Source organism: Aythya marila (genome assembly GCF_965140915.1).
Source record: "Aythya marila genome assembly, chromosome: 1".
Taxonomy (NCBI): domain Eukaryota; kingdom Metazoa; phylum Chordata; class Aves; order Anseriformes; family Anatidae; genus Aythya; species Aythya marila.
In genome coordinates, this window is record NC_139042.1 from 61,279,522 (window position 1) to 61,303,191 (window position 23,670).

The 23,670-nt window shown below is 41.2% G+C and overlaps 1 protein-coding gene across 1 annotated transcript in view; it reads right to left on the bottom strand.

Moving 5' to 3' along the window:
- Window positions 1-496: 496 nt before the first annotated feature.
- COL4A2 (collagen type IV alpha 2 chain) overlaps window positions 497-23,670 on the bottom strand; it is a 135,421-nt gene continuing 112,247 nt past the window's right edge. Inside the window, exons 27-47 of the mRNA XM_082761364.1 lie at window positions 23,264-23,371; window positions 22,365-22,586; window positions 19,970-20,131; window positions 19,239-19,409; window positions 17,975-18,118; window positions 17,248-17,373; window positions 16,715-16,896; window positions 15,794-15,857; window positions 15,354-15,428; window positions 14,638-14,745; window positions 13,569-13,676; window positions 12,197-12,268; window positions 11,665-11,790; window positions 10,036-10,152; window positions 8,334-8,495; window positions 8,113-8,211; window positions 7,333-7,479; window positions 6,629-6,745; window positions 5,621-5,812; window positions 4,988-5,274; window positions 497-2,243 (exon numbers count right to left, since the gene is read on the bottom strand). Of these exons, the coding sequence (XP_082617490.1) occupies window positions 1,989-2,243; window positions 4,988-5,274; window positions 5,621-5,812; window positions 6,629-6,745; window positions 7,333-7,479; window positions 8,113-8,211; window positions 8,334-8,495; window positions 10,036-10,152; window positions 11,665-11,790; window positions 12,197-12,268; window positions 13,569-13,676; window positions 14,638-14,745; window positions 15,354-15,428; window positions 15,794-15,857; window positions 16,715-16,896; window positions 17,248-17,373; window positions 17,975-18,118; window positions 19,239-19,409; window positions 19,970-20,131; window positions 22,365-22,586; window positions 23,264-23,371 (3,044 nt within the window). The 3' untranslated portion in view covers window positions 497-1,988. The remainder of the gene's footprint in view (window positions 2,244-4,987; window positions 5,275-5,620; window positions 5,813-6,628; window positions 6,746-7,332; window positions 7,480-8,112; window positions 8,212-8,333; window positions 8,496-10,035; window positions 10,153-11,664; window positions 11,791-12,196; window positions 12,269-13,568; window positions 13,677-14,637; window positions 14,746-15,353; window positions 15,429-15,793; window positions 15,858-16,714; window positions 16,897-17,247; window positions 17,374-17,974; window positions 18,119-19,238; window positions 19,410-19,969; window positions 20,132-22,364; window positions 22,587-23,263; window positions 23,372-23,670) is intronic.

The window sequence follows — 23,670 nt, forward strand, 5'->3', positions numbered from 1 at the left end:
TGATTTTAAGCTCATGTAATTTCTCACTTCATGGATATATCTAATTATACGCACAACTAATCTCAGCTAGAAACTGTGCTAGCTCAGAACTTTAACTGAAGTTACACTTTAAGTTTTTTGCAGAGGTAACACTTGTCAAGTCTGGTTAATGTTGGTTTCTTGAATGTTGTGGAACATGAATAATACTTTGCTTTAATTTGCAGCATCACAATTTATTGGCTTAAATTCCTCTTTCTAACAACAGATTAAATACTTCCATCTCCACAGTTCAGCTTAAAGGAGCAATTTTAGAACTGCACTTCCCTTCTGGAATGGTTTAAGTGCCACAAAATGTATTCCTGGTTGAAGAAGTAGAATGGAGCGTTATGGTAATGCTTTTATTTTTCTTTCTGCCTTAGGTGCAAACAAAGTAATTCAAAAGAGCAGTCCATATGCATTTTATAGAAAACAAACAAACAAACCACTTTACAGAATGGCAATCACCAACAAATAGAAGTGTGGAAAAAAAACAGATTTTATTTATGATACAGTGAGGATGGAATGTAATTACAAAAGCCAATAAGCACCTGAAGCAGGAGTGAACAGTTGAAAAATCAATTGTCATTGTTATAGAAGTCTCTTTGATTTCAGTTTTTAGTGTTTGGGTATATAAGGAGATTGTGTCAATGGGAAGAGAATCATTTGCAGCTGTGCTTTTGCCCCCTCTCCTGTAATGGAGAGAGACAGCTTTGTGTTAAATGGCTTCTTTAGAAGGGAAGCGCTATCTGTTGGGGCCATTTCTCAAGCCTGGCATGCAATGACATGGTTTTCTATGGAAAAAGATTGTGCCAAATAAATGCTCTGCTTCCTTCCCCTTTGGTTTTGCAAGGAAGGATGTGTGTAGGCATATATGCTGGTCATCACATTGCCACACGTCCCCAGCTGCCAGGACTACATGCCCCCTGACAGACAACTGGCAGGTCTGCAAGTTTTGACCTTCAAGGTAACATGGCATTGAACAATAGGCTGTCCTGGAAGACCTACCCTACGTGTGACAGCAGCTCCAACAGCACATGGGTAAGACCTGTTTGTGATGAGTAACCTGGTTTCAGAGGGGAAAAGCTGCAATGCAAAAAATACTCAGTGATGTGAACTGAGTAACATGACACAGACCAATGTCCACAACACGGTGGAGAAGGAGACCTTTGTAACGATCCTTTGGCCTGGAGTATGTCTAGAAAAAAAAACACCGGACTTGTAAAATAATATGCTGATCTTCATCATGCAGTCTCCTAACCAAAACAGGAAGAGATGTGCATTTTCTGGTTACTCTTTTTGGAAGGCTTGTGTGCTTCTCTGCTATTTCCAGTGATTAAGTGCTAAAGAGTGGTGAAGCTTAAAAAAAAAACAACAAAACACAACTATAAGAAAAAGATGATTGTTCTGGGTGTGTGTTTGAAATGCCCAAGCATAAAATACTGTCATTAAAGTTAGGTTTTAATGCTGGACATGAGCACCTTCCAGTGTACATTTTCAGTACTGTGCTAGGCTTTTAAGGCTTAGTGTGATCACAGTGTGTTAATTGTTTGAATGAATGGTAGCTGTTAGTGTTTAGTGTTGTGACAAATACAGTTAATAGAAAAGATGCATACTTTATCTTAAAGTAAATGCAGTGGGTATCTGACCAAGTTATTCATTTACTGCTGAAGTTTTTGTGTTTCAAAGCTGAGTATTTGTAACATTTGGCAAATGACAGAATGTTAGACTAGCAAAAAAATACATATATACTGTATAGCAGGAGAACACAACACTAGGTCTGTGTGTTAGACTTGATTTCTGTTACACTTAATTTGCTTTTACAGACACTTACAATTAAATTTCCATTCAGCTTTTGAGGTAATAAGTTAAAAAAAGCACCAACATGATTTATTCAAATGTCTAAACATCATAGAAGGTTTCATAGTACAAGAACTACAGGATAAGCAGGTTCCTTATACTATGAAAGAATTCTATAAATTTTTCATACAGACTTGGCATCTGCTGATATGGCTTCGGATGAGTCCTGCCTTGAGTGTATCTGCGGAGGGCTTGCTTTGGAAGGACTGGTCAATCGTAGTGAGCCAGAAGCTGTATTTATTTGCAAAGTAATGACAGGTTCCACGTGCACCGTTGCATTCGATGAAAGGAGTAGCTCTGAAATCTTCCAGGCAGCTCCCAGGAGAAACCAGCGACTGTCCTCCACCTTCATCACCAGCTGCAGTGTGCTAAGGGAGACAAGAAGGGCAGCGTTCAGAGTAGAACCTCAGGCAACGCTGTCAAAAACTTACATGTGGGGAAAAGAGAAAAAACACTAGAAGTGCTCCTAATCCTTAACTCCAGAGCAGAGAGAAGGCTAATCCTGCAACCAAGTAAGACGTAAGGGTTTGGCTGTCCTTTATACAAAGGAACAATCTCATATGCTGATGCCACTTCTGACAAACATCTTTACTATAGTTAGGATTTTCACTGTTTCTAGTTTTAGACCTGGAGAATCATTTGGGTGAGAAGCGCTCTGGCACTTGAGCCAGTTCTCTGCTCAAAGCAGACTCAGCTTCAGCGTCACACTAGGTTGCTCCAGGGCACTGTGGAGTTGTTGATACCTCCAAGGATGGAGTTTCCACAGTCTCTATGGGCAGCCTCTGGTTGCCATCATTAAGTAGAACATTTTGTCATATAGCTAACTTGAATTTCCCTCATTATAAAGTCTTATGTACTCTGCATTGCACTTAAGAAGCACTGTGGGAAAAAAAAAAAAAAAAAAAAAAAAGCTTCTATACAGATAACTTCCCTGTATCATATATTCATTAACAGCACATTGTAACAGCATCATGCACCTTTAAACCACTCAACTGTTTCCTTTAACACGTACTGTGGTAACAAACTGAATGTTACTTATGTTCTGCCAAAGGGATCTCTAACAAAACAGGCATTTCCACAGTCCCTTTGAGGGCTGTACAGCTGCATATTTAAGTGCTGTTGCTTAATTTTCTGTTAAAAACTGAAGGTATTTGCAATACAAATGAAAGCAGCTGGAAAAGTTGCTAAATAGTTTTGTAAATGTGGGAAGAAATCTGTTGGCCTTGGTTTATGCTCAGAGGCCTGCTGTGTCCATATAAATGGGTAACACAAGCGGCCACCTTTTAATGGGGTAAAGGATCTGACCTCTGATCCCTTCTAGCATCCTTCTAGATAAACAAAGTTGGTAAGAAGAAGGGCTAAACTGTTCATAGTTTTGAGGCCTCTGCAATTGGAGCTGGAAAGCAGCTGGTACAAGCTGCACATGCTATCTAAGAAGTGGCCTGGGAGTTCGACAACCTCAGTGCAAGGGCTGTGGCCTTCCTGTGCTCAGTGTAGTCTCCAGCTTTGTGCCTGTGATAGCTTCTCATTTACTAGCCAGGGCTTCTTGTCCCTCAGTAAGTTCAGTGCCCTCTCTGCATTAAATCTTACTGACTTCTGAGGTGGTTTGGGCAGGAGTCCACAGTGACTCCCTTCAGGATTGTACCTTAGCCAGGGGAAGGAGGTAACGAATTTAAGCCAAGAAGTAAAAGAACGTGTACTCTGAAATAACCACAAGCATGCCGTACTTCTCCTTCAAGAGTTGCATAAGAAGCAAAAAAAATGTGTATGCCAAACACGTCATTTGATCTGAGCACTAGATGGGAAAATGTGAAAGCTTTAATCTTCTGAAACTCCTCTCACTGTACGTTCCTTGGTGCTGGCAGACTTTGTCCCTGCAAAAGCTTCTTGCTAAGGTGACAACTGTGCCCTTAACAATGCTGAATGTTTACATGGGCTTTACAAACAATCAATCCTTGGAATTCCTGTGAAGTAACTATGAGATCCGTATCGGGGCTTTTCAGAGAAGCAAAAGAAAGGTCAAATATAATACTGGACAAAAATTGGATCTGCCTTTTCTCAAATCTTTTTTCTACAACTAGATGAAAAATATCCAATTTCCTTTTATTTTTTTTTTCTTTCCTGAAAAGTTGAAGCTTTTGGAAAGCAAATAATCTGCAGGAAGGGCTGACTACAGCTATTCCATGATGTTTTCTGCCAGAAAAATCTTACTCTTTTCCAGCCTTGATTACTTCATCATTCAATCCAACATTTAATGCATTAACACAATACGGACATATTGTTGCAGGTTTTGACTCTAGTGTGCATCAAGCAAGTCAAGTAAATTACTACCAGCCGGATCATTCACTGACATATTCTAGGTACTGTTCACTATGTTGAGTCCTCCAATGCCTACATGATCCCTCTGTACTGTTCTGCACCCAGAGGTAACTGTTTGGAGTGAGACAAAAAGAGGTGAATCTTTTCATTATGTTTTACACTGCATGCCTAATGTTAAGCTCTTTTGTAAGATCCCATTTCCTAATTATCTTGTAATCACACAATCTACGAGATCCTTTGAGCAATAGGATATACAGCTCTGCTCCTGCTGCCATTAGAGGTATGACACTGAAGATTAACTTTTAAAACACCAGGAGGCTGTCTCTCTTTCCAGACTAGATGAAACACTTTTGCTTCTAAATCTTCTACTAAAAATCAGTGATTTTCAGTTTCTAAAAGAAAGGGAAACAATGTCGTTTTTCCCCCTCCAGATCAGCCTCTTAATAGTGATGTTCATCAGTAACCTCCACTCTTTTTCTAGCTGTGAAAATGCTCCATAGACTACTGCCTACAGAGTGCAGTTTTACTGGGTAATTCACAGCTGTACCTGTACTGTGCTCTCAAACACTATTTTGTACATAAAATAAGGGCTCCAGATGCTATTCTGACAAAGAGGCAATTTTCTCTGCGGTTCACAGAAATTTTGCTCCTCAATCCTGTTTCCTAGAAACAAGTTTCCCAGGATGTTGCATAGTTTTGATGTTACTGGAGCTACGACAGAGCAGCCGTCCTAGGGTCTAAGACGTCCTTAAAGCCTAGTGCCACACACAGTGTGATGCTGAAGGACAAATACCATGAGGAAGGAATATCCAATCCACAAACTGCGCCAGCCTTCAGGGCAGCGAGGAATAGAAGCTTCTTGGCTATGGACAGCAATCGCCACAGCTGGGGCCTCACAGACTGAGCAGCGGCTGATATATGGTCTAATTTCTTCTTCTGCCACAGGCATCATTGGGAGAGGTGCTGTAGTCGAGAGCCAGTAGGATTTATCATTTCGATTTGCATAGTAACAAATATCCCCGGGGTTACAGTAGAGGAATGGCATCGTACTGAAACGAGCCAAGCATGAGCCAGCCAGCCCTGTTAAGAAAGAAAGAAAGAAATTATGGCAATCATTTTTGCAGAAGACAACGTGTGTTTTCAGTTTATTGCTCCTTCCCAAGTGTGTGTCAGTAAAACCTTGCAGTCCATAATGTGTCTCCGGCTTTCCTGTTCCCCTCAGATGGCACTAACAATTTGCAAAGTCTCTCTCAGGGATATGCTATGCAGGTGTGGTTTTTATCTTCTCATTTTGGTGCTTCCTAAATCTGGCTGTTGAAGTCCCAGCTTTCTATCAGTAAGCTCTATTTTTTTTATTTTTCATTTTTTCCTTCTTCTCAGTCAGAGGGATGGAATTGCAGCTGCTGCCAGCAATACCTGCACGTACCTAGGTCCTGGTTGTGTGCTTTCTCTTGACCTTCGAAGTACAGGAGGCTGTATCCACTCCAGAGTTTGTTCATGCCGATCGGACACATGGGCTCTTGGTCGGACTGGCTGTGCTTCACCAGCAGGTAGCCGATGCTGACGCTGCGACCCGGCATGCCTGGCAGCCCAGGGCTACCAGGGCGGCCTGGCTGGCCTTAGGTAAAAGGGAAAAAAAAAAAATACAGCTTAGTTTGTGCTCCCACAAGTGCTCTCGTGCTAGCTGGTATTTCAGCTAAGCTGCCCATGAACAAAGATTGATTGCACAATAACTCTTCTTATGGTAAGTTATTGTTAAAAGAGATGTAGCTCTAAGGTTAAAGCAGTTGATTTTGAAGTAGATTGGAGCTGGGTCAGGCTCCCTGGTTTCTAAGATATTTCACTATGAGAGCCAGGGAAAGTCACATATAAGGTTCTGATAAACTTTAGCATACTTTGTACAATACAGATGCACACCTTTTTTCCTTCAAAACATTTTCTAAGAATAACCACTAGGTTTTGAATTGCTTCCATCTGCTTTATATGTTTAAAACTGTATTCTGCAAATATCTTTTGGTCTGTGTATTTAGTAGTCTTCCCGCTCTTTGACTAGATAAAGACACGGGTATTTCTTTCACAGGTACATTTTCTTAAATGTTGTTCTTGCAAGTATCACCTATGTAAACATCCATTTCTATGAACATAACAGCTAGTAAAACTCTATGCTGAAATAATTAGAGAAAACCAACATGAAAATGCACACAGATCAAAACAAACTCATTCACGAGTGGACTGCCATCTGCAGCTATCAAAACTTATTTTGAAAACATTGCTTTAAGCTACCTCTGTTGAAAGTTAGCTGTGCCTTTGAAGAAGTTGTGAGGGAACAAGCCATCTCTCTCCTCCCTCCTCCCATCCAGTGATACAGTTACTACAGAATAATTATGGCATTGAAATAGGAAAGAGGGAAGAAGTGCTGTGTGACATCTCTTACCTTCAAATCCCACTGGACCTTGAAACCCCATTGCTCCTTGTTCACCTCTGGATCCAGGAGGAGCTGGAATGCCACCTCTGCCCTGGAGCCCTGGGTCTCCAGGTGAGCCTCTGAAACCTTGCACCAACAACAGTTATGAGCACAGTGGCTGCAGAGATATCAGCATGCTACTTGCTCTGATAACACGTGCTCTACTTGCGTGCATTCAGTCCTATCTACCAGATTTACCAATTTATACTAAAAGTGATATCCTGTGGCTCCTGCTCAGGCAAAAAGCACTAACTTTGGAAAAGGCTGCTGGAATTGAGACAACATGACACCCGCAACCTTAATCTTTCACTCTTGCCACCACCATGCATCTCTGACAAGGCCGTTAGCAAGAGGTGCACTGTGTCTGGTCCACGTATTGCTAACACTACATCTCCTGAGCCAAAAACACACCCACAAGGACGTGTGCCTTTCCACAATTGCATCTATATCTGGTGTTGCTTTGGCAGTGAGTGTTGTCAGAGTTTATTACTGTTTTGCTTAAGTTCTGAACGTTACGAGGGGGAAGAAAGCCAAGCCCTTGGCTTTGAAAAACCCAACTTTGACTCTCATTTCTGACCTGTAGAATTTAGAGTTGAAGAGAGCTAAAGCAGTGCTCTGGAGCCCTCTCTCTGCTGAGGGCAACTGAGCATTTGCTATGAGTGTGCAATTCGTACCTGGATCGCCTGGTGGACCCTGAGGGCCCATATCTCCTGGGCTTCCCGGAGGTCCTGCGTTTCCACGGGGACCTGGTGTTCCTTGCTCAGCAATCAGCCTTGGAGGAACAGGCGGCAGCCCAGGAGAGCCTGGAGGGCCCTGAAAGCCTGTGATAGGAGGCAAGATGAGACAGTTTCATTAAAAAATATGCACATTTTCCTTAATATGCTTTCATCCACAGACATGTTGCTGTTAATTGGCTGTGTATGTGAAAGAGGGACCGTGATCTACAGTTTGCTACCTTGGGTATAAGACATATTTATGATCTTGGAGGAACATATGTGAGGATTGGGATTGTCTTGGACTGCACAAAGATAAGCAGAAGGAAATGAATGGCACTACTGCTTCCTCAGTTACAATGTAGGAGGTTGGGATGGTTTCCCCAGACAGCCAACAGCTCTCTGAGGTAGAGCACCATCTTTTGGTGGGCTTCTGGAGACACAAATACACGATGGCATAGATACTCCTAAATATCTAGTATGTCTACTCTGCAGGATTATTTTAAGTCAACATTTCTTTTTCTCTGAAAGCGGGTCTAATTTTGGAATTGGCGACTCATACAAAATAAATTACTTACAGCAAAATGTTGACTACTCGTGTTAAATTCAGGCACCCATCCCCTACAATGGGTGCTCAATGAGCACCTACAATGAGGCTCAAAGCAGGGCCAGCTGGATCAGCTGTGTGTTCCTAAACAAAATGTGTAGAAAGGAGCCATGCACCTGACTGCACTTACTCACCAGTTAGTCCTCTGTCCCCCTTGGGTCCGATGGGTCCCAGATCACCTGGAAATCCTACTGTGCCCATAAAGCCAATGACACCTGGCTCACCCTTGCGACCTTTAGCGCAAAAAGACATATCACATTACTGCATTTCAGTACGGATCATATAAATTCAGAAGTCAAGCTGCTGTAGCATAGGGGGTTTCCCCCTGCAGATGATCAGCATCTCCCATCCTTACCTTTTGGTCCAGGGTACCCGGGAATTCCAGGTCTCCCTGCTAATCCAGGGTCACCTCTTTCTCCTTTTGGGCCAGTTTGTCCGCTCACACCTGCTTGCCCGCTTTCTCCTTTGCTTCCAGGTGGAGCTGGTACTCCAGGCTGCCCCTGTAGTCCTGGATAGCCTGTTTAGAGCACATTCAAGCTGTTACCTGTTTATACTGCCTCAGTACCTGGGCACAGATGAAACTAACAGATCTAATTGTATCCCATCAGGTTTTATGTCCTCAGTTTAAGCAAGGAGCTTGTGCACAGTTGACCAACAGATGTATTCAGCACTCCTGGTCCTGCTCTCAGACTGGCATACCCTTCTGCTGCAGTGCCAGAGGAATCAGCACAAAACTCCCACAGAACCTGGTGTCATCTTAAGCAAGATTTCAGCAGCCATGAGATGCCTGCTGAGATGCAGCCTTTGGTGAGCTACCCCTACCCCAGCAAATGCCACTCTTCACTAGGTGCCTCCCTGCTTTGTCCTAAATTCTCCAAGCAACTAGAGGGAAATCAGATATCAGCAAATACCTGACTCGGCGCCAGGTGAGGTGGTAAATATGCCAAGGACTTGCTGTTCCATGTACTCTGGTACTTCAGTTGAACACCTGGATACAAATAACTACTTCACGCTGTCTTGGCAGTTACGGGAACAGCTTCCTTTTCCAGAAGTACCTGTTTTCTGAAGCTAAACCTGGCATGTTCCTACCTCTGCTGCCTGAGAGGAGATTTGGACCCTGTTTCCAAGGGGAGAAGGACTTAGTAACTAGGGTTTTCCGTGGGGCATCTCCTATGCGGCCTGTTTCAGTTGGATCACGTGTGGGTACTAATGCAGGATGCTTACGGCAAAGAGCCATGCCTATCAGCATATCAGGTGGCAGATGGTCTTCCTGTTCTCATCCCCCTCTCCTCACTGCTTCTATTTTTATTTTTTTTAACCCAATGACTGCCTAGGGAATGGGAATCAGTATGCAGAGTAAGGCCAACTAGCATTCTAGTCACATCTGGAAACCTAGGTACTGTGTTGGCTCCACAGCTAGTTTGCCTCCTGTAAGTTTTTGCTGAGCTTACATTAAATTTCCACACATCATAGAGATGATAATGGGACACCTGCAACTTCTGCTACAAGCACTGAAGTTTGAAATGATTGTGCAGTCCAACAAGCAGCAGGATTTTCAGCTTCTAAATGCAGAGCCACACTGTAGCTCTTTCATAGGCTTGAAAAATGTGGGCTCAGAGAATGAACTTTCAGAAAGAAGAGCAGTTAATGGTCTCCTATGCAATTTCACACAGGAAAATTCTGTGAATGATTAAGAAAGTATTCTGTAGATTTGCATATCTGCCACAGATCTAAATTTTAAAGTAGAAAGTTAACATAGTGCTTCTGAAAGTTGTTAAGGGAATTTTGGATGATCAATTAAATCTGTTATTTGCATGAAAATCAAGTCCTTCCATTAAGACACCCTGCAGGAATGGCCTTTGGCATCAGAGTTCTGTCCCTATTATCTTTTGTGCCATTAGTTGTGTCTAACAATTATACAAGGAGCATCGAGCCATGTACTTCAGTGTTGCACTTAATAGGGATATTTTACTGAACAAAGATTGCAATAACTACTGCTGTTGCTAACTTGCTACTTAATCTTCTGTGTTGTCTGAGGGACACAAGGCATGAATTACCTGGCACTCCGTCCAGACCTGGGGAACCTTTATCACCAGGATATCCTGATATATTTGAAATCCCAGGAGGCCCTGGAAATCCATCCTGCCCAGGAATGCCAAAGGTTCCTTGGATCCCTGAAAAGAAGAGAAGAAATAATCAGTACTGCAAGGAAAATGCACAATTGCAATTATAAGGACTCACCTTTGACTACATATAAAAATGGGATTTTCAAAGTCAAAACACCTGCAGTTCCCACTGATTTCCTCCCCCCCCTCCCCCCCTCCCCAGATGATATGATATGGAGGTTTTTCTTAAAAACAAAACAAAACAAAACAAAGCCCACAAAAGCTAGTTCTGTTTCAAAGCTCTCTGGATAGCTAATTGCATCTCACTGTGTGGAATGCTAATAATTTTGCATCTGCCAAGTAAAATATTATTTCAAAATAGGAAGTACTTAAAATATCCAAGGTATATTGAAGCAGACAAGAAAGCAGCTTTTTTTTTTTTTTCTGTGTCCTATTGAATCAAGGTGACAGACTTTTTTTTTTTTTTTTTTTTTTGGGTGGGGAGGAGGAATTCAATTAAAACCAGAAGTTCAAATTCAAGGAAATTCTCTAAGATGGAAAGTGTTGAATGGCCAAAAATTTGCTTCACCTTTTTGCTCAAAATTGTCCTTTTGAGCACATGGAAGTTGTCAGGAAGCCATAAAAACCCTCTTGTTTAGTCTTGTAAAAAGAAACTAATATATTTAGTTCCAACAAACAACAGGAATAAAATAAGCCAAAAAGTTATTTCTTGCAGGGCTTGGTACTAAATCTCTGAATGGTGTTTGGGAAGACGCAGCATGTTAGCAATAATAAAGTAGAGCACCAAAGAGCAGATATTCAATGACACAGGTAAAAGCAGTAAGTTTATTTATTTTTATTTATTATTATTATTATTATTATTATTATTATTATTATTTTTTTTTTTTTTTTTTTTTTTTTTTTTTTTTTTTAATCTGCCAGTCCTTTTAGAGCCAAAATGTTAGAAAAATTTTGTAAAAAAAGTAGTAGTTGTTCATCTGTAACATGAGTCTGGTGACTCTGTGATGGAAGAAGAACTGGTGGTGAGCCATACTGAGGTAAGTGCTGCCTGCAGGTGGGTCAGAGCTGGAAAGCCGTACGCTTATGTTGCACAAGGGTGATGGTATGAGTAAAGCACTGTGCATGGAAATAGAGCACAGGAGCGATCGCAGGGAAAAATCACATGTTAATGGACAGTGAGGCTTTCAGAAGAAAGGTAAATATTGAAGGATTTGCAATGCAAAGAAAGAAAGAAAAGCCATAGTGTTGGTGTAACTGGATTCTCTTTATAAATATTTTGGGAAATGGTGGCTAAGAGCAGCATTTGCAGCGAGCTGAGCTCTGGGTGTGCTACAATGGGCTGCTACTGTGGGGAAGGACCCAGGCTGCCCAGGAGGAGCCAGCTTGTCCAGCACTGGGCAATACACAGTGCTGTTTCTGAGCAAGGTTTGGTTAATTAGCAGCAGGAACTCCATACAGTCTCTCCTATATCTCTGTCTACACTGAATTGCATTTCATGACATCCTTAATGCCCACAGGTGGAACAAAACCCAAGTAGCTCACATTCTTCAGGATACAGACCTGGAACACCTCTGTCTCCCTTCTGACCCGGAGGGCCTCGGCTGCCTTCCACTCTGCTCGGCTCTCCTGCTTCTCCTTTGTCACCCACGGTGCCTGGAAAGCCTGCAGAGCCGTAGCCATCCGGACCTGTTGTGGAGTAGTTCAAAATTAAGAAGAAAAGTTTCTGCATGTAATAACGTATCATCATGCTAACATACATGTAGAGAACATGTGGGTCTACTGAATACCTGAGCCTAGGGTGACTCATTGAAAAAAAAAAGGAATAAGTAATGCTTGTAATGGAATAAAATGGTCTCGAGGATTTCACTTTGCAAGAGTAAAGAAACTATGACTTGAAGTTGTGTTTTAATTCATCTGTGTGGCAGCATGTAAAGTGTGTGAAGTGTTTTGCCAGTGTCCACAAGGAGGTAAATTCCACACTGGGCTTTATAGGGCACGGTTAGGAAAGTCCCGTTGCAAAAATCTCACGGACCTAACTTGCAGCTAACACAATGCACAACCTGTGAACCGGCAGACTAAAAGTCTCATTTACCTGGTGATCCTGGAAGCCCCTTAGTGCCCGGTAAGCCGTGCAGTCCACTGATTCCTCTCAAGCCAGGCAAGCCTGTTTTAAAGTTATAGTCATGATTATTTTAATAGTTTCTATCAGTCTGTATATATTCCTCTGCAGAAAACTGAAAACCTTGAATAAATACGATTCTGTGTTAAACTCTTTCATATTATATGCAAAATGATTAATTGCGATAAGCTTATTATGAAATACAGCACTCTATGTTTTTTCTTCTTTGATTAGCAATTTTGTTATTATCCAATAAGCTCACTATGAGGTATTTCTTAAAATATCTCTGATCTGTCTGGTAGCACACCATTAGTTCCAGTCCTGAGACCACAATTTTGTTAATAACCGTTTATAGTTTTCAAAAGTCTTCAAACAAGACAGCTATGGGATAATTGTACACTCTAAATGTGATTATAATGAAACCATCTTCAGGAGAAATTCGCCGTGGGTCATTAAAGAAACCAACACCAGTTAATAAAATGTCTAATAGCTGTCACTGCTGGTAAAATGTATCACATTTATTTGTACCTATCAAAAAGTTAAGCGTGATTTTAAAACTAGATGGGTACCATTTAGTTATCAATGGTAATCAATGGCCAGAGTTCTGGAGGACAATTAAACCTTCACAAAAATAAGTGTCTGCCTCTCTTCACTGTCTATAAAGGCAGCCTTCAAAACCTTATTAGCTTCAATTTGATGCAGATTCAGATAGATGAATCTCACTAAAAATAGGGCAATTTTTGGCTGTACTGTAGAGAAAAATCTGCTTACTTCATACATTAAGGAGTCAGGTAGCAGACAATGAGATTCTGCATCCTGTGATACAAACAGCTTAGTTCGAAACTACTGCCTTTATTTTGAGAGCAGAATTCTGCCTGAGCCATAAGTCAGATGTAAGTTATCCAAATACATAAAAACACCTGTGGGATCAGTTAGTGGTTTCTTAGGATGATGGAGAACAAATACACTGTTTGCTATCTAATGCCACATTATAATATTCTAATACTGTACATCACCAGTCTTGCTGCATTTTAAATATCTTTTTGCTTTTCTTCCCAGCTGTCATGAAAAATGAAAATGTTTCTTGAAAACTGCTTTCCTGGAAAAAAGAGAGGAAGCTCACAATCACTTAAAGTGATCTCAGTAGACACCAGTCCTTTAGAACCCATGAACCACACACACGGGTCTCCATTAATGCATCTGGACTTTTTGAGGAACACATGTTTACTAGAGGGAGCTCTGCCACTGTGAATTGCAAAAAGTCCCCTTTCTTCTTCTTTACCCCAAAAGAGCAACAGCAAGTGTTCACACTGAAATGACTGAATAGCTGAAGTTGTATAAATACCTGCTTGTCCAGGTAAGCCTGGCCAGCCGGGAGTTCCCTTTTCACCTTGAAATCCAGGTGTCCCCGGGCTTCCTTGCTGCCCTGGGGGGCCAACCAGTCCTGGCAAACCTACGCGACAATGATAAAACATTGTTTTTGAGTGTTCTTAAAAACCAACAGCCCAAAACACTGGCTTGTGCTACCTTCATTCTCCCAGGTAGCAAAATGAAGGTTTCCCCCCACCAGTGTTATTATATGGCACTGCACCATACATCTGAGTGGAGGAAGTAAGAGAGAAAAGGTAGGATGGACAAGGTGAAACAGAACAGTTAACTACAAATTTCAGGTTTCTGACAACCTCAGAAATATACTGGGCTCCTCCTATTAAAATTATAGTTTTACATCTATTACCAGTTACAATAATTAATTTCATTTGTGTGTACCTCAGTTTCCCCATCTGCCCGGGTTTTCTGAGAGGAAAGCTGATCAGACTAGTGCTGTTTCTCAGTGAGGTGCCTACCAAAACGGCTCCAGTCTTGGATGGAGCTTCTAAGCCCTATCATTAAATGAGAAATGTGGAGCAACTGCTCTGAAGGAGCATTTTCGTGATCATCCTGCAATGAGACATGTTCCTTAAGTTGCAAGTTTATGATCCAGCCAGAGCTGGACCTCATTTCAATTTCCTTGTATTCTTGTACAGTCAGCCAAGGAAACTGGCTCAAAGGTTCCCCAGCTGGCTCCTGTGGGATATTTATTTCATTTATGGCAGAAAAGAGCATTGAAATGCCCACCTCCTTGCCATATTGAGACAGCATTAGAATACCAGCAAAGTAAGCCAGCAATGGCTTACTTTGACTGGACACAATTGCTATAAAAAAAGGAAAAACTGGAATAGAGTTATTCTTTTGAAATTTCCTCTTAATAAGTTCTCTTGGGAATTCCATGTCCTTTTTGCTGCTCTTTACCAACTTACAGAATGATCAACATTTTAAAAACTTAATGACTTTCTTTCCAGAGCGTAAGATTTTTTTTTTTCTCCTTTCTCATCCAGTTTTATTCTTTGGGGTGTTAAAAAAGAAGAATATTTTACCTTCTTGTCCCAAGGAGCCAGGGACACCCTGTATGCCCTTGATGCCCTCAATGCCAGGGACACCAGGGTCACCCCCTTCACCTTTTTGTCCTGGGCCTCCTCTTAAGCCTGCAAAAAACACAAAAACACATTATTCTCTCAATAATCTCTGTATGATAAAAGCTAACCTGCGCAACGTGAAGTTGGCTACTTGATGAGTCCTGATCTTGCTGCATAAAGACATTCTTCAAGTCAGAGTGCTTGGATTGTCTGGGAGAACAAATGTTCTTCTACAGTAGGTCAGCCAATCCATCATTAAATTTGTTTTTTAAAAGTACTGCTCATATTATGTGGAATATGACACCAATGTTCAAATGTGCTGAACGTGCAGAGATAGCTCAAATTTTACTACATCATCTAACCAACCCAATCAAAAATAAACCTGATTCTGCTATCCCCCCTTACATATTTATGGCCTTATATTCCTCTTTTGTCACCAATGGCAAAAAAAAAAAAAAAAAAAAAGGAAATGTTTTACTACAGCTGCATGTGACTGATATTTACTGCCATAACCGCACTTTCATTTGAAGAGGTAACCCAAGCACATATTCAAAGATGCACCTCTCTCTTCAGGAGCTCAACAGTCATCAAAAGAACACAGGCTAAACTCTCCCTCCTTTCCTTTATGGACTTTAGTACATGAAAAATTATCGCTCGAGTGACTGTGAAATGAGTACCTGTTAGGCCTGGCACACCGACTTCCCCTTTAAGACCGGGCATTCCTGGTAAGTTTATAGTATCTCCCGGCTCACCTGTTTCAAGTGAAAAAACAAATGAGTGGCAAGGCTTTAATTTAAATAGTATTTCCTGTTGTTTTGAAGGAGTTTGGCAACATCCAAGGCAAAATTCTGCAATAATTATCTTTCTAAATATAAAGAAAAATAAGTTTAAGGAAGAAAAACAGCCTCTAGAACAATGCCCTCACTATGCCCCCCATGTATTTATACATGTTGTGTGAAATTAACAATATCAACCTTTTCACAGCCTCTCACATTTACAATAACATACTCTAAGACTGTACAAGGATCCTTTAAGACTGAAAACCCTACAGAAATTCATGTCGTGCACTTGATGATTAATGAATACAAACAATGCTCAAATAAGAAAACAAACTCACCTATTTCACCATGGGAGCCAGGAGTACCAAAATGGCCTGAAATTCCCGGGGCACCCTTATCTCCCTGTTATGTGATGGGAAACAGGTATGAGTTAACGATGATGGGGATTTATTCAACCTTCCAAACAGCATAAGCTTAGATATTGAACAAACATCTTTAAATTTACCTTTCTGTTTTGTTTTGTTTCACAGTTCTTTATAAGTGGAGTCATTTGGTTGAAATTGGTTAAACCAAACCAGTGCAAACCAAGTCAGAAGTTGTGTTTGCAAAGTCTTAAATTTGAAACGGAGAGCTTCATGTTGTACATATTTGGCACTGCTTCTCACAGTATTTAGTTAGGAAAAAGTTCTACTGAAATCTAAGGGCATACCTAACCGAGAAAGGAACAATTTTAATTTTTTTTCTCTATTACATAAATGGTATGTGTGAATTTACTGCCACGCCTTTTGCAAGACTTCTTTTTGTTTTCATTGTAAGTTATTTTGCTGCCAAAGTGAATAACGGTGAATTGTGCTCAAGGAACTTAGGTTTTTAGACTTCTTACCATCAGGTGAGTGACAGTGAGCAATTTTTGGCAGTGGCACCATCAGTAGGAGAGAAAAAGAAGAATAAATATAGTGCTGAAAATATTTTTATTTTTTTTACCAACAGCTATGGTAGCAAAACCAGGGACCTTGAGGAAACAATCTGAGTCCTCATAGGCAAAGGGCTGGCACCTGAAATCTGGATGTCTCCCACTGAGAAGACTGTGCTTAATGAACATTGGAGGGATCAAGGAAAAAGATTTGGTCTATTTATTCCATTTTTATTGCATTTTAGTCTTTGCACTGTAGCTCTTTGGCACAATTTCAAGGGGCGAATGCCACTCCCTAGAGAAGCTGAAAAGGACACCGTGTTGCCACCCGTGGGCATGTACTCACCCTGCCTCCTGTGCTGCCAGGGAAGCCTCTGATGCCAGGAGAGCCAGCAGGACCAGGATACCCTTTCACACCTGTCGTTCCTTTTGCACCAATGTCCCCCTTCACACCAGCCACGTAACTGGGGTGCCCCGGAGACCCGGGAGTTCCTGTCTTACCGGGGAGGCCTGGCATTCCCTTGCTACCTGCAGGCGGGGAAAAGAAAAATAAAGAAGACTTAAAACACTAGAGCAGGGAAGGATGATAAGGAGTTGTTAGTGTGGAAGAAGTTTCATGGTAGCAGCCTTCCCTAAACACAGCATCACAACGTGCTGGCACAACAGGGTAGCACACATGAGTGGCATAAACACGAAGCGCTTTCTTTGGGCTTTCTCTCTGTGAAACTCAGCTGTGAGCTCAGCTTTTCTTGTCAACCTTGTGGGCTGCAGCACAGTGGTGCATTGAGCAGAAAATATTTTATATGGCAACTGAGAAAATACTTAGACACTGATCAATAGCTGTGAATGTGCTTTCTTTGCTTTGTCGTGACCACTGACCTTTCAAGCCAAAGAATCCCTTGGTGCCGGTTTCTCCAACATCTCCTTTTTCACCTTTAACTTCCATCATCATGCTAGGCTTAAGCTTTGGGGGCTCTCCTGGGGGACCCTGTTCCCCACGGTCACCTAGAGGGTAAGAAAACAATCGTATTTTAAAAAGCTAGTCAGCGGCACTGTGCTGGAGAAAGCAAAAACAGAAGAGTGAAGTTAGCAAAAAAGGGATTACTGGATAACCTTGCATAAGCTATGGAAAACCCATCTGCATAAAAAGTTGCCTGCATCAATACAACATGTCAGCAGAACAATTAAACATAAGAAACCATGAAAAATGAGTTAAACCTTTTGTACATACTATTCTGGGGATCTGGACACAGACTCCTTTGCGATAGATAATCTACCTCTCAGTAGATCAGTTATCTTGTGTTCATAAAAAAGAAACCACACTGGAGAAAGCACAAACAAGTTGGTAGTTCCAGTGAAAGGGAAACCCTCAGATAAACAGGGTAACGAGGTGTCTGTCTCCAACCTGATCATGTTCAGGATTCATAAAGCCCTCCTTGAGCTTAAAATCCAGGCCTCTGTGCCAGAGGCCCATGTGTGAAATAGGTGGAGGAATGTCTGAGCTAACCCGGCTATGTCAAAAATGTGTTGTCTTTGTCTGTGCACCCTTGCAAAATAGTTCTCCAGATGTGAAAAGCAAACACTGGTACCACCCATAAGCAAATACCTTTAAAGCCTCGTGCGCCCTGTGCGCCTTTATCACCCCGAGCCCCGAATGAACCAAATTCTCCTTTGATTCCTTTGATTCCTGGTCTTCCTTTCAGGCCTGGCATGCCTTTGAAACCATCAATGCCAGGTGAACCTTTTAGACCTTTAAAGAAAGAAGGGGAAGAGAAGTGTTACTTTGCTCAGCGTTCTGCAGACTGAGTAAATGTAAGCTAGTAATGCTCAACTAGAGCTGTATAAAAGCCTCACTGCTGCAGTATCTACTTCTGGGTTCCTTGATGCCTAGGGCAATGTGCTGCTTTGTATTAGGCACCCAAGCTCTATGAGAGGTAGGTACCCAAACAAGACCAGGGCTTCACTCAGTTGTGAAGATGGACAGAACTTGGCGTCATCTTCTGAAAAATCAATTCAACCCCTGTCCTACAGCTAGAGAAAGTTAGACTAAATTCCATGCAGAATTTTTAGGCAACCCCTTTTTCTGCTTGCACAGATACAATTGTAGGGCATGCCAGTCATAAACCTTTCTCAACAAAGATGACTACACTCCTCTTCTAAACAAGTAAACAAGAGGATGATGTTTTACATGGGTCATGCTAACAAGCAGATGATCATTCCTCTCAAATGAGAGCTAAGCAGCACTTCAGAATAATTTTAGGAAAAAAAGTCTTAGTTGAGTCTGATCTTTCCAACTGATGAAATTGCTACATGCATTTTTAGATATGCACCCTGTCTTCTGTTTTAGTTGGCTTCGCATGGAGTTGAACTTTGTTGAAACTCCCTCTGTGATGCAGATATAACACTTTTGTGACTGGAAAGTGTGAATCTCACCTTCTTTATACAAAAAGATCGGTATCCCATTAAAATTCAACATTGAGGTCTTGTGTCTGGCATTGCTCAGCATGCAGCTGCTAACTTTCGAAAACTTTAAAGTAAAGGTTTCGAGGAACATCTCTCAAATTCCACTGAGAGCTGGTAGGACTGGGACAAAGGAAAAAACTTTTGGAGAGAGCAAATAGTAAATACTGTATGTTCTTCAAAAGAAGAAATACAGCAGCCATTGCCCTTCAAAAAAGGGTTGCAATAGCTAGATTTTCACCAAACACAACACAAGGGAAAACCAACAGTGATTCTGGAATATACTAGGCCTATGAACATAACTCTTCTGTTTTAAAAAGGTAGCCCAGCAGAAAGCGTGGCTTGTTCTTTTCAGCACAGAGTAGCTTTAAAGAACATAATTTTTCCCAGTGCAGCTGTTCAGAGCTTACCTTTATCTCCTGGAAAGCCATCCATTCCACTGATGCCAGGGGGACCCATCACGCCAGGTATACCTTGCAATCCTGGGTGCCCCATTTCACCTTTGTCACCAGACAGACCTTTCAGGCCCACGGGACCAGGAAAACCTTGCTCACCATCTTCTCCCCTTGCACCTGGTGGACCTGCCATGTGAACATGTGAAAAGAGATTAAAAATGTTTGGACATACATGATGATTTCACACAAGGTAGCTCAAGAGGGAGAAAAATACTATCATACCAGCTTCAAGTTGAGGGGGGGGAAAGTCTGGATTTTTTTAATCAAAGAACTTCAGAAATGATTATGAATGTAAACCAGTCTTGCTACCAGTCTGGTTCAATACTCAGTCCTAACATGACCTCCCCCTCCTCTTTAATTTAAGAATAACTCCCCTTTTCTACAAGACTACTCCTATTTGGTTGTTCTGTTCTCCCAGTCTGCCACTGGAAAGCTCTGACCTGGCCTGGAAGGTGGTTACAGAAGGAAAAGCAGCAGCTCTGCCAGTGAGGACCATCACCACCCCCGCATCCCATTTGTGACACTGGCACGATTCGCTACCACAGTACCTGCGCTACCTGACTGGGAATTAAAGCCTGGCACATGCCACAATCCCAAGATTAACTTTCCCCTTGGTAAACCATACAGTTGCCTTGCCACAGAGAAGTGGGAGGAGAAAGTGACACAGGACAGCAATACTTCCTTACCAAGGGGTCCTTGAGACCCAGGTCCTCCGTCTGGCCCGGGGTTCCCTGGTGGGCCTGGGAATCCGTGTGTTCCTGGTGATCCTGGCAAACCCATCAGACCAGGGAGACCCTGCAGCCCTGGATCGCCTTTGGCTCCTGGCAAACCTGGGCTACCATCCGCTCCTAAAATACCATAATCTTGCATTAGAGAGCATCAGTATCTAGACAGCTGATTATTACATGTAACTTCTCGAAGCAGGCATATGTACACTGTTCTTTCAGGTTATGCTTTTCCTCTGAAAATTAGTGAGAACAGGAAAAGCGAATTAAAAGACTGCTAATTAGTTTTTAAATGATTGATAATACTGGTACTAATCCAATATTTGCATCAGATAGGTTGAGAATCAGAGAATCAGAAAGGTTGATAGGCTCTTTCCACTTGATGGAAGTAATTTGCTACCAGGTGGATCTAAACAGAGTAGGTGTCTTCCATTTCTAACTCCAATAATTCTGTAATTTCTGATCTTTTCCTTTTATCACATACTTCTTTGTAAGAACTCGGTTGAGTAACTGACCAAAAGACAGAAACAATGTCTATATCTTTTCTAAAATATGATAGGCAGAAATGGAAAAATTTAAATCTGACAGGGTTCTTGCTTTGTGTTATTGTTCAGAATTTTTCATGTAAGGTATTGTTATAAGATTCATACAAATTCCTAAGAAAAATGGCCCTGATTCTACACTTAATGTATTGAGTGAAAATTTACATCTCTACAAAATAAAAGCAAAGGGGTTGTAAAGCCCTTCAAGATTTAAAAAGCAATGCGCACTTTGCATTAAGATTAGAGAAGCAATAGCATACAAGACTTTAAAAGTACATGGCACTTAAAGTCCAGGCCAACTGGATCTGTTTGTCTTTATTCTGATTTTACATCAGAGTAGGTCCATAGGCTTGAATGTAGCTAGATGTGCTTTATAACAGAGAGAACCTAAATGGTCACATACAGTGAGTTTTCTCAACAACAGGCTACAGACTTTAGTTCCCTATTCTGAAGGGCTAAGAGTTTAAGTGGCACGGATGATATAAAGTATTCACTAACCACTTCATATGAAAGTAAAATAAAATAAAATAAAAGTCATTCATATAAAAAAATCACAAGCCTTTTCTTTTGGCTGTTTGACCAGAACTGTGAAATACATCAAAAATTGACAGACTAATAATGATTTTTATTTTACTGTAATTATTCTTTATAACTGAAAATTTAGTTCTACAGAAACACTAAGAAAGAAGGTGCAAAGTCACATATTTTTTTTCCTTTTCATTCTGTGTTTCCCCTTGAATTTCTTTACATTTTCAGAAAAATAGTCTAGAGGCATTAGTGTCTGCCTTTTCTCAGACTTTCCAAGTATTACCACAGTGCAACAGAGCTGCCTTTATTCTATCACTTCACTCCATGACTCTACTGAAGATGAAATCAACTCCCCTCACTTCAAATAGCTCAGGTAAAATGGCGTGCTCTTTTCTTTTTCAATTTGTATTGCAAATCATGAGAAGAGTCTCCGAAATGAGTTCCTGTGACACACTACTTTGCTTTGAGCTAGTCACAAAATTACTTCTCCTTCCTCATTTCCACAACAGGGCAAGAGGGTAATCTTCAGTCTTAAATTTAACTGTGTGTCCAACTGCTGCAGAAACTGTGCAGAAGGAGATGCTTAACTCCCAAAGGTACTTTTGAAAGTCCCCCACTGAACTCAAGGAGAGTCAAAGTCAGATTTTGTGGAGAAGCTATGATTTTCTCTGTCTTCTGTATGGAGAAGACATATTTTTTTGTAAAAAAAAAACCTGTAAAATAACAAAATAAAATGAACACCTCAAAATTAAGAATAAATACATAATGCTATCCTTCCCTCGTTCCTGAACGTACAAAGACCGATCAGGTAAGACAGATGATTAACATTTTACTAAATATTATGTCCACTCAGCTAAAATTTACAATTTCTGATGTGAAGCAATTTACTATTCTGCAAAGCCATGTGTTACCTAAACATTTTCTGGTGTGGGAAGTAAGCTCAGTACTATGCAGTATGTGAATGAAAAGTCAGGAAAATTAACTACAATGGGAAAAACTAAAAAGTGTGTCTGAACACAACAAAGATGAGCAAAGTCATGTTCTTTAGTATCCTATTGCAGCTGATTTCATGTAGTACAGTGTGAAGGAGTGTTGGTCATAAGCAGTGGATCTCCAGAAGGTTTATGGAGGAGCCAGGTCCTTTGGTAATAGGCAAGGTACATGGGGAAGGGATGAGAGACCATCAGGCATGGGTATTTGACACTGGGGTTATTGGTAGCTCCAGTGCATTTTGCCATGGTCTCTTACTACTCTCACCTATCCTTAGTTTGGGAAGTAGGCGTTACCTCTAACTCCTGGTACTCCTTGATCTCCAGGTGCGCCTTTCAAGCCAGGGAAGCCAGGCAGCCCAGCATCCCCTCGAGAACCTGCTGTTGCTCTCAAAACTTCACCAGGAACGCCCTTCTGTCCTGTCAGTCCTGGAGCACCAGGCTTTCCTGTAAGGCCTGGGTGTCCTTGTAGTCCAGGTAGTCCATTTAGGCCCCTGTCTCCCCGAGGCCCAGTAAAACCTAGAAATAAAACAGGGATTAGGCATCACAGCATTCACTATAGATGTTGCAGTGCAAATCCTAGATACAACAGATGTGTGGGGAAAAGCAGAGGCGATGACCCATCTCAAGGGACAAATGCCAATTTCTTCAAACTCTTGATAAACCATTGCCAGTATGCCTGTCTTCCACCCTGTAGGTGAATGACTGTGAGGGAGCAAGTCCCCATTCCCACAGATGATGGGAGGGAGACTGGGAAACTGGACCTCATTGTTTCAAGTGCTAGTACTCTGTCTTCAATATAATCAGTATAATTTATATTAATGCTGGAAAGAGTTAAATAGAAACACTAATACTACTAATTTCTTCATTTCTGCAATCATCATTCTATTTCATCTGGAATCTGAAATGTCTTAGTACTGAATTTCCTTATTTCTACATCAACTTAATGAACTGTTGTATCTGTAATTTTGCACTATAAAGCATATTGAAAAAGGTTGAAGTCTATTTTACTTTTCACCATTAGAGAACCTTCAGAAATTCATTTTGGCTTCAAAAAAGACAGTTTTTATAATAGCTTATTGTTTGATCATGACATGGAAGATAAATGAAGATGCATCTGGAATAAGGTGACAGTGCTCCTGTGACTGTAGCAGAGGTCATAAGTACATAACGAATGATTAATTATTTCAAGATACCTGGAGGACCTGGCAATCCTTCCCGACCTGGATCACCTCGTGTACCATTGAGCCCTGGGTATCCCACTGGGCCTGGGTCACCTGGGAATCCTCTTGCACCTTTAGCTCCTAAATTATATAAAAGAAGTAAAAGGAAAGTGATGATCTAAACAAACAAAACAGAAATTTGCATATAATGTAAGCAAAGGTAGTGGTAAATATCATAATTATGTATCTCCAGGTACAAAGATAAACTTTAAAAAATATTATGGGATTATACTGTGCTCAAGATCCCAAGAATAGATCAAAACTAAGTGCTCTTACAAACATGGATTAAAAGGACTGCCCCTGACTTTAAGACTAATGATAATGGTGCCTTTTAGGGTGAAAATCATCAGTTTCATAGGCTTTTTGAGACCTTTTAAAAT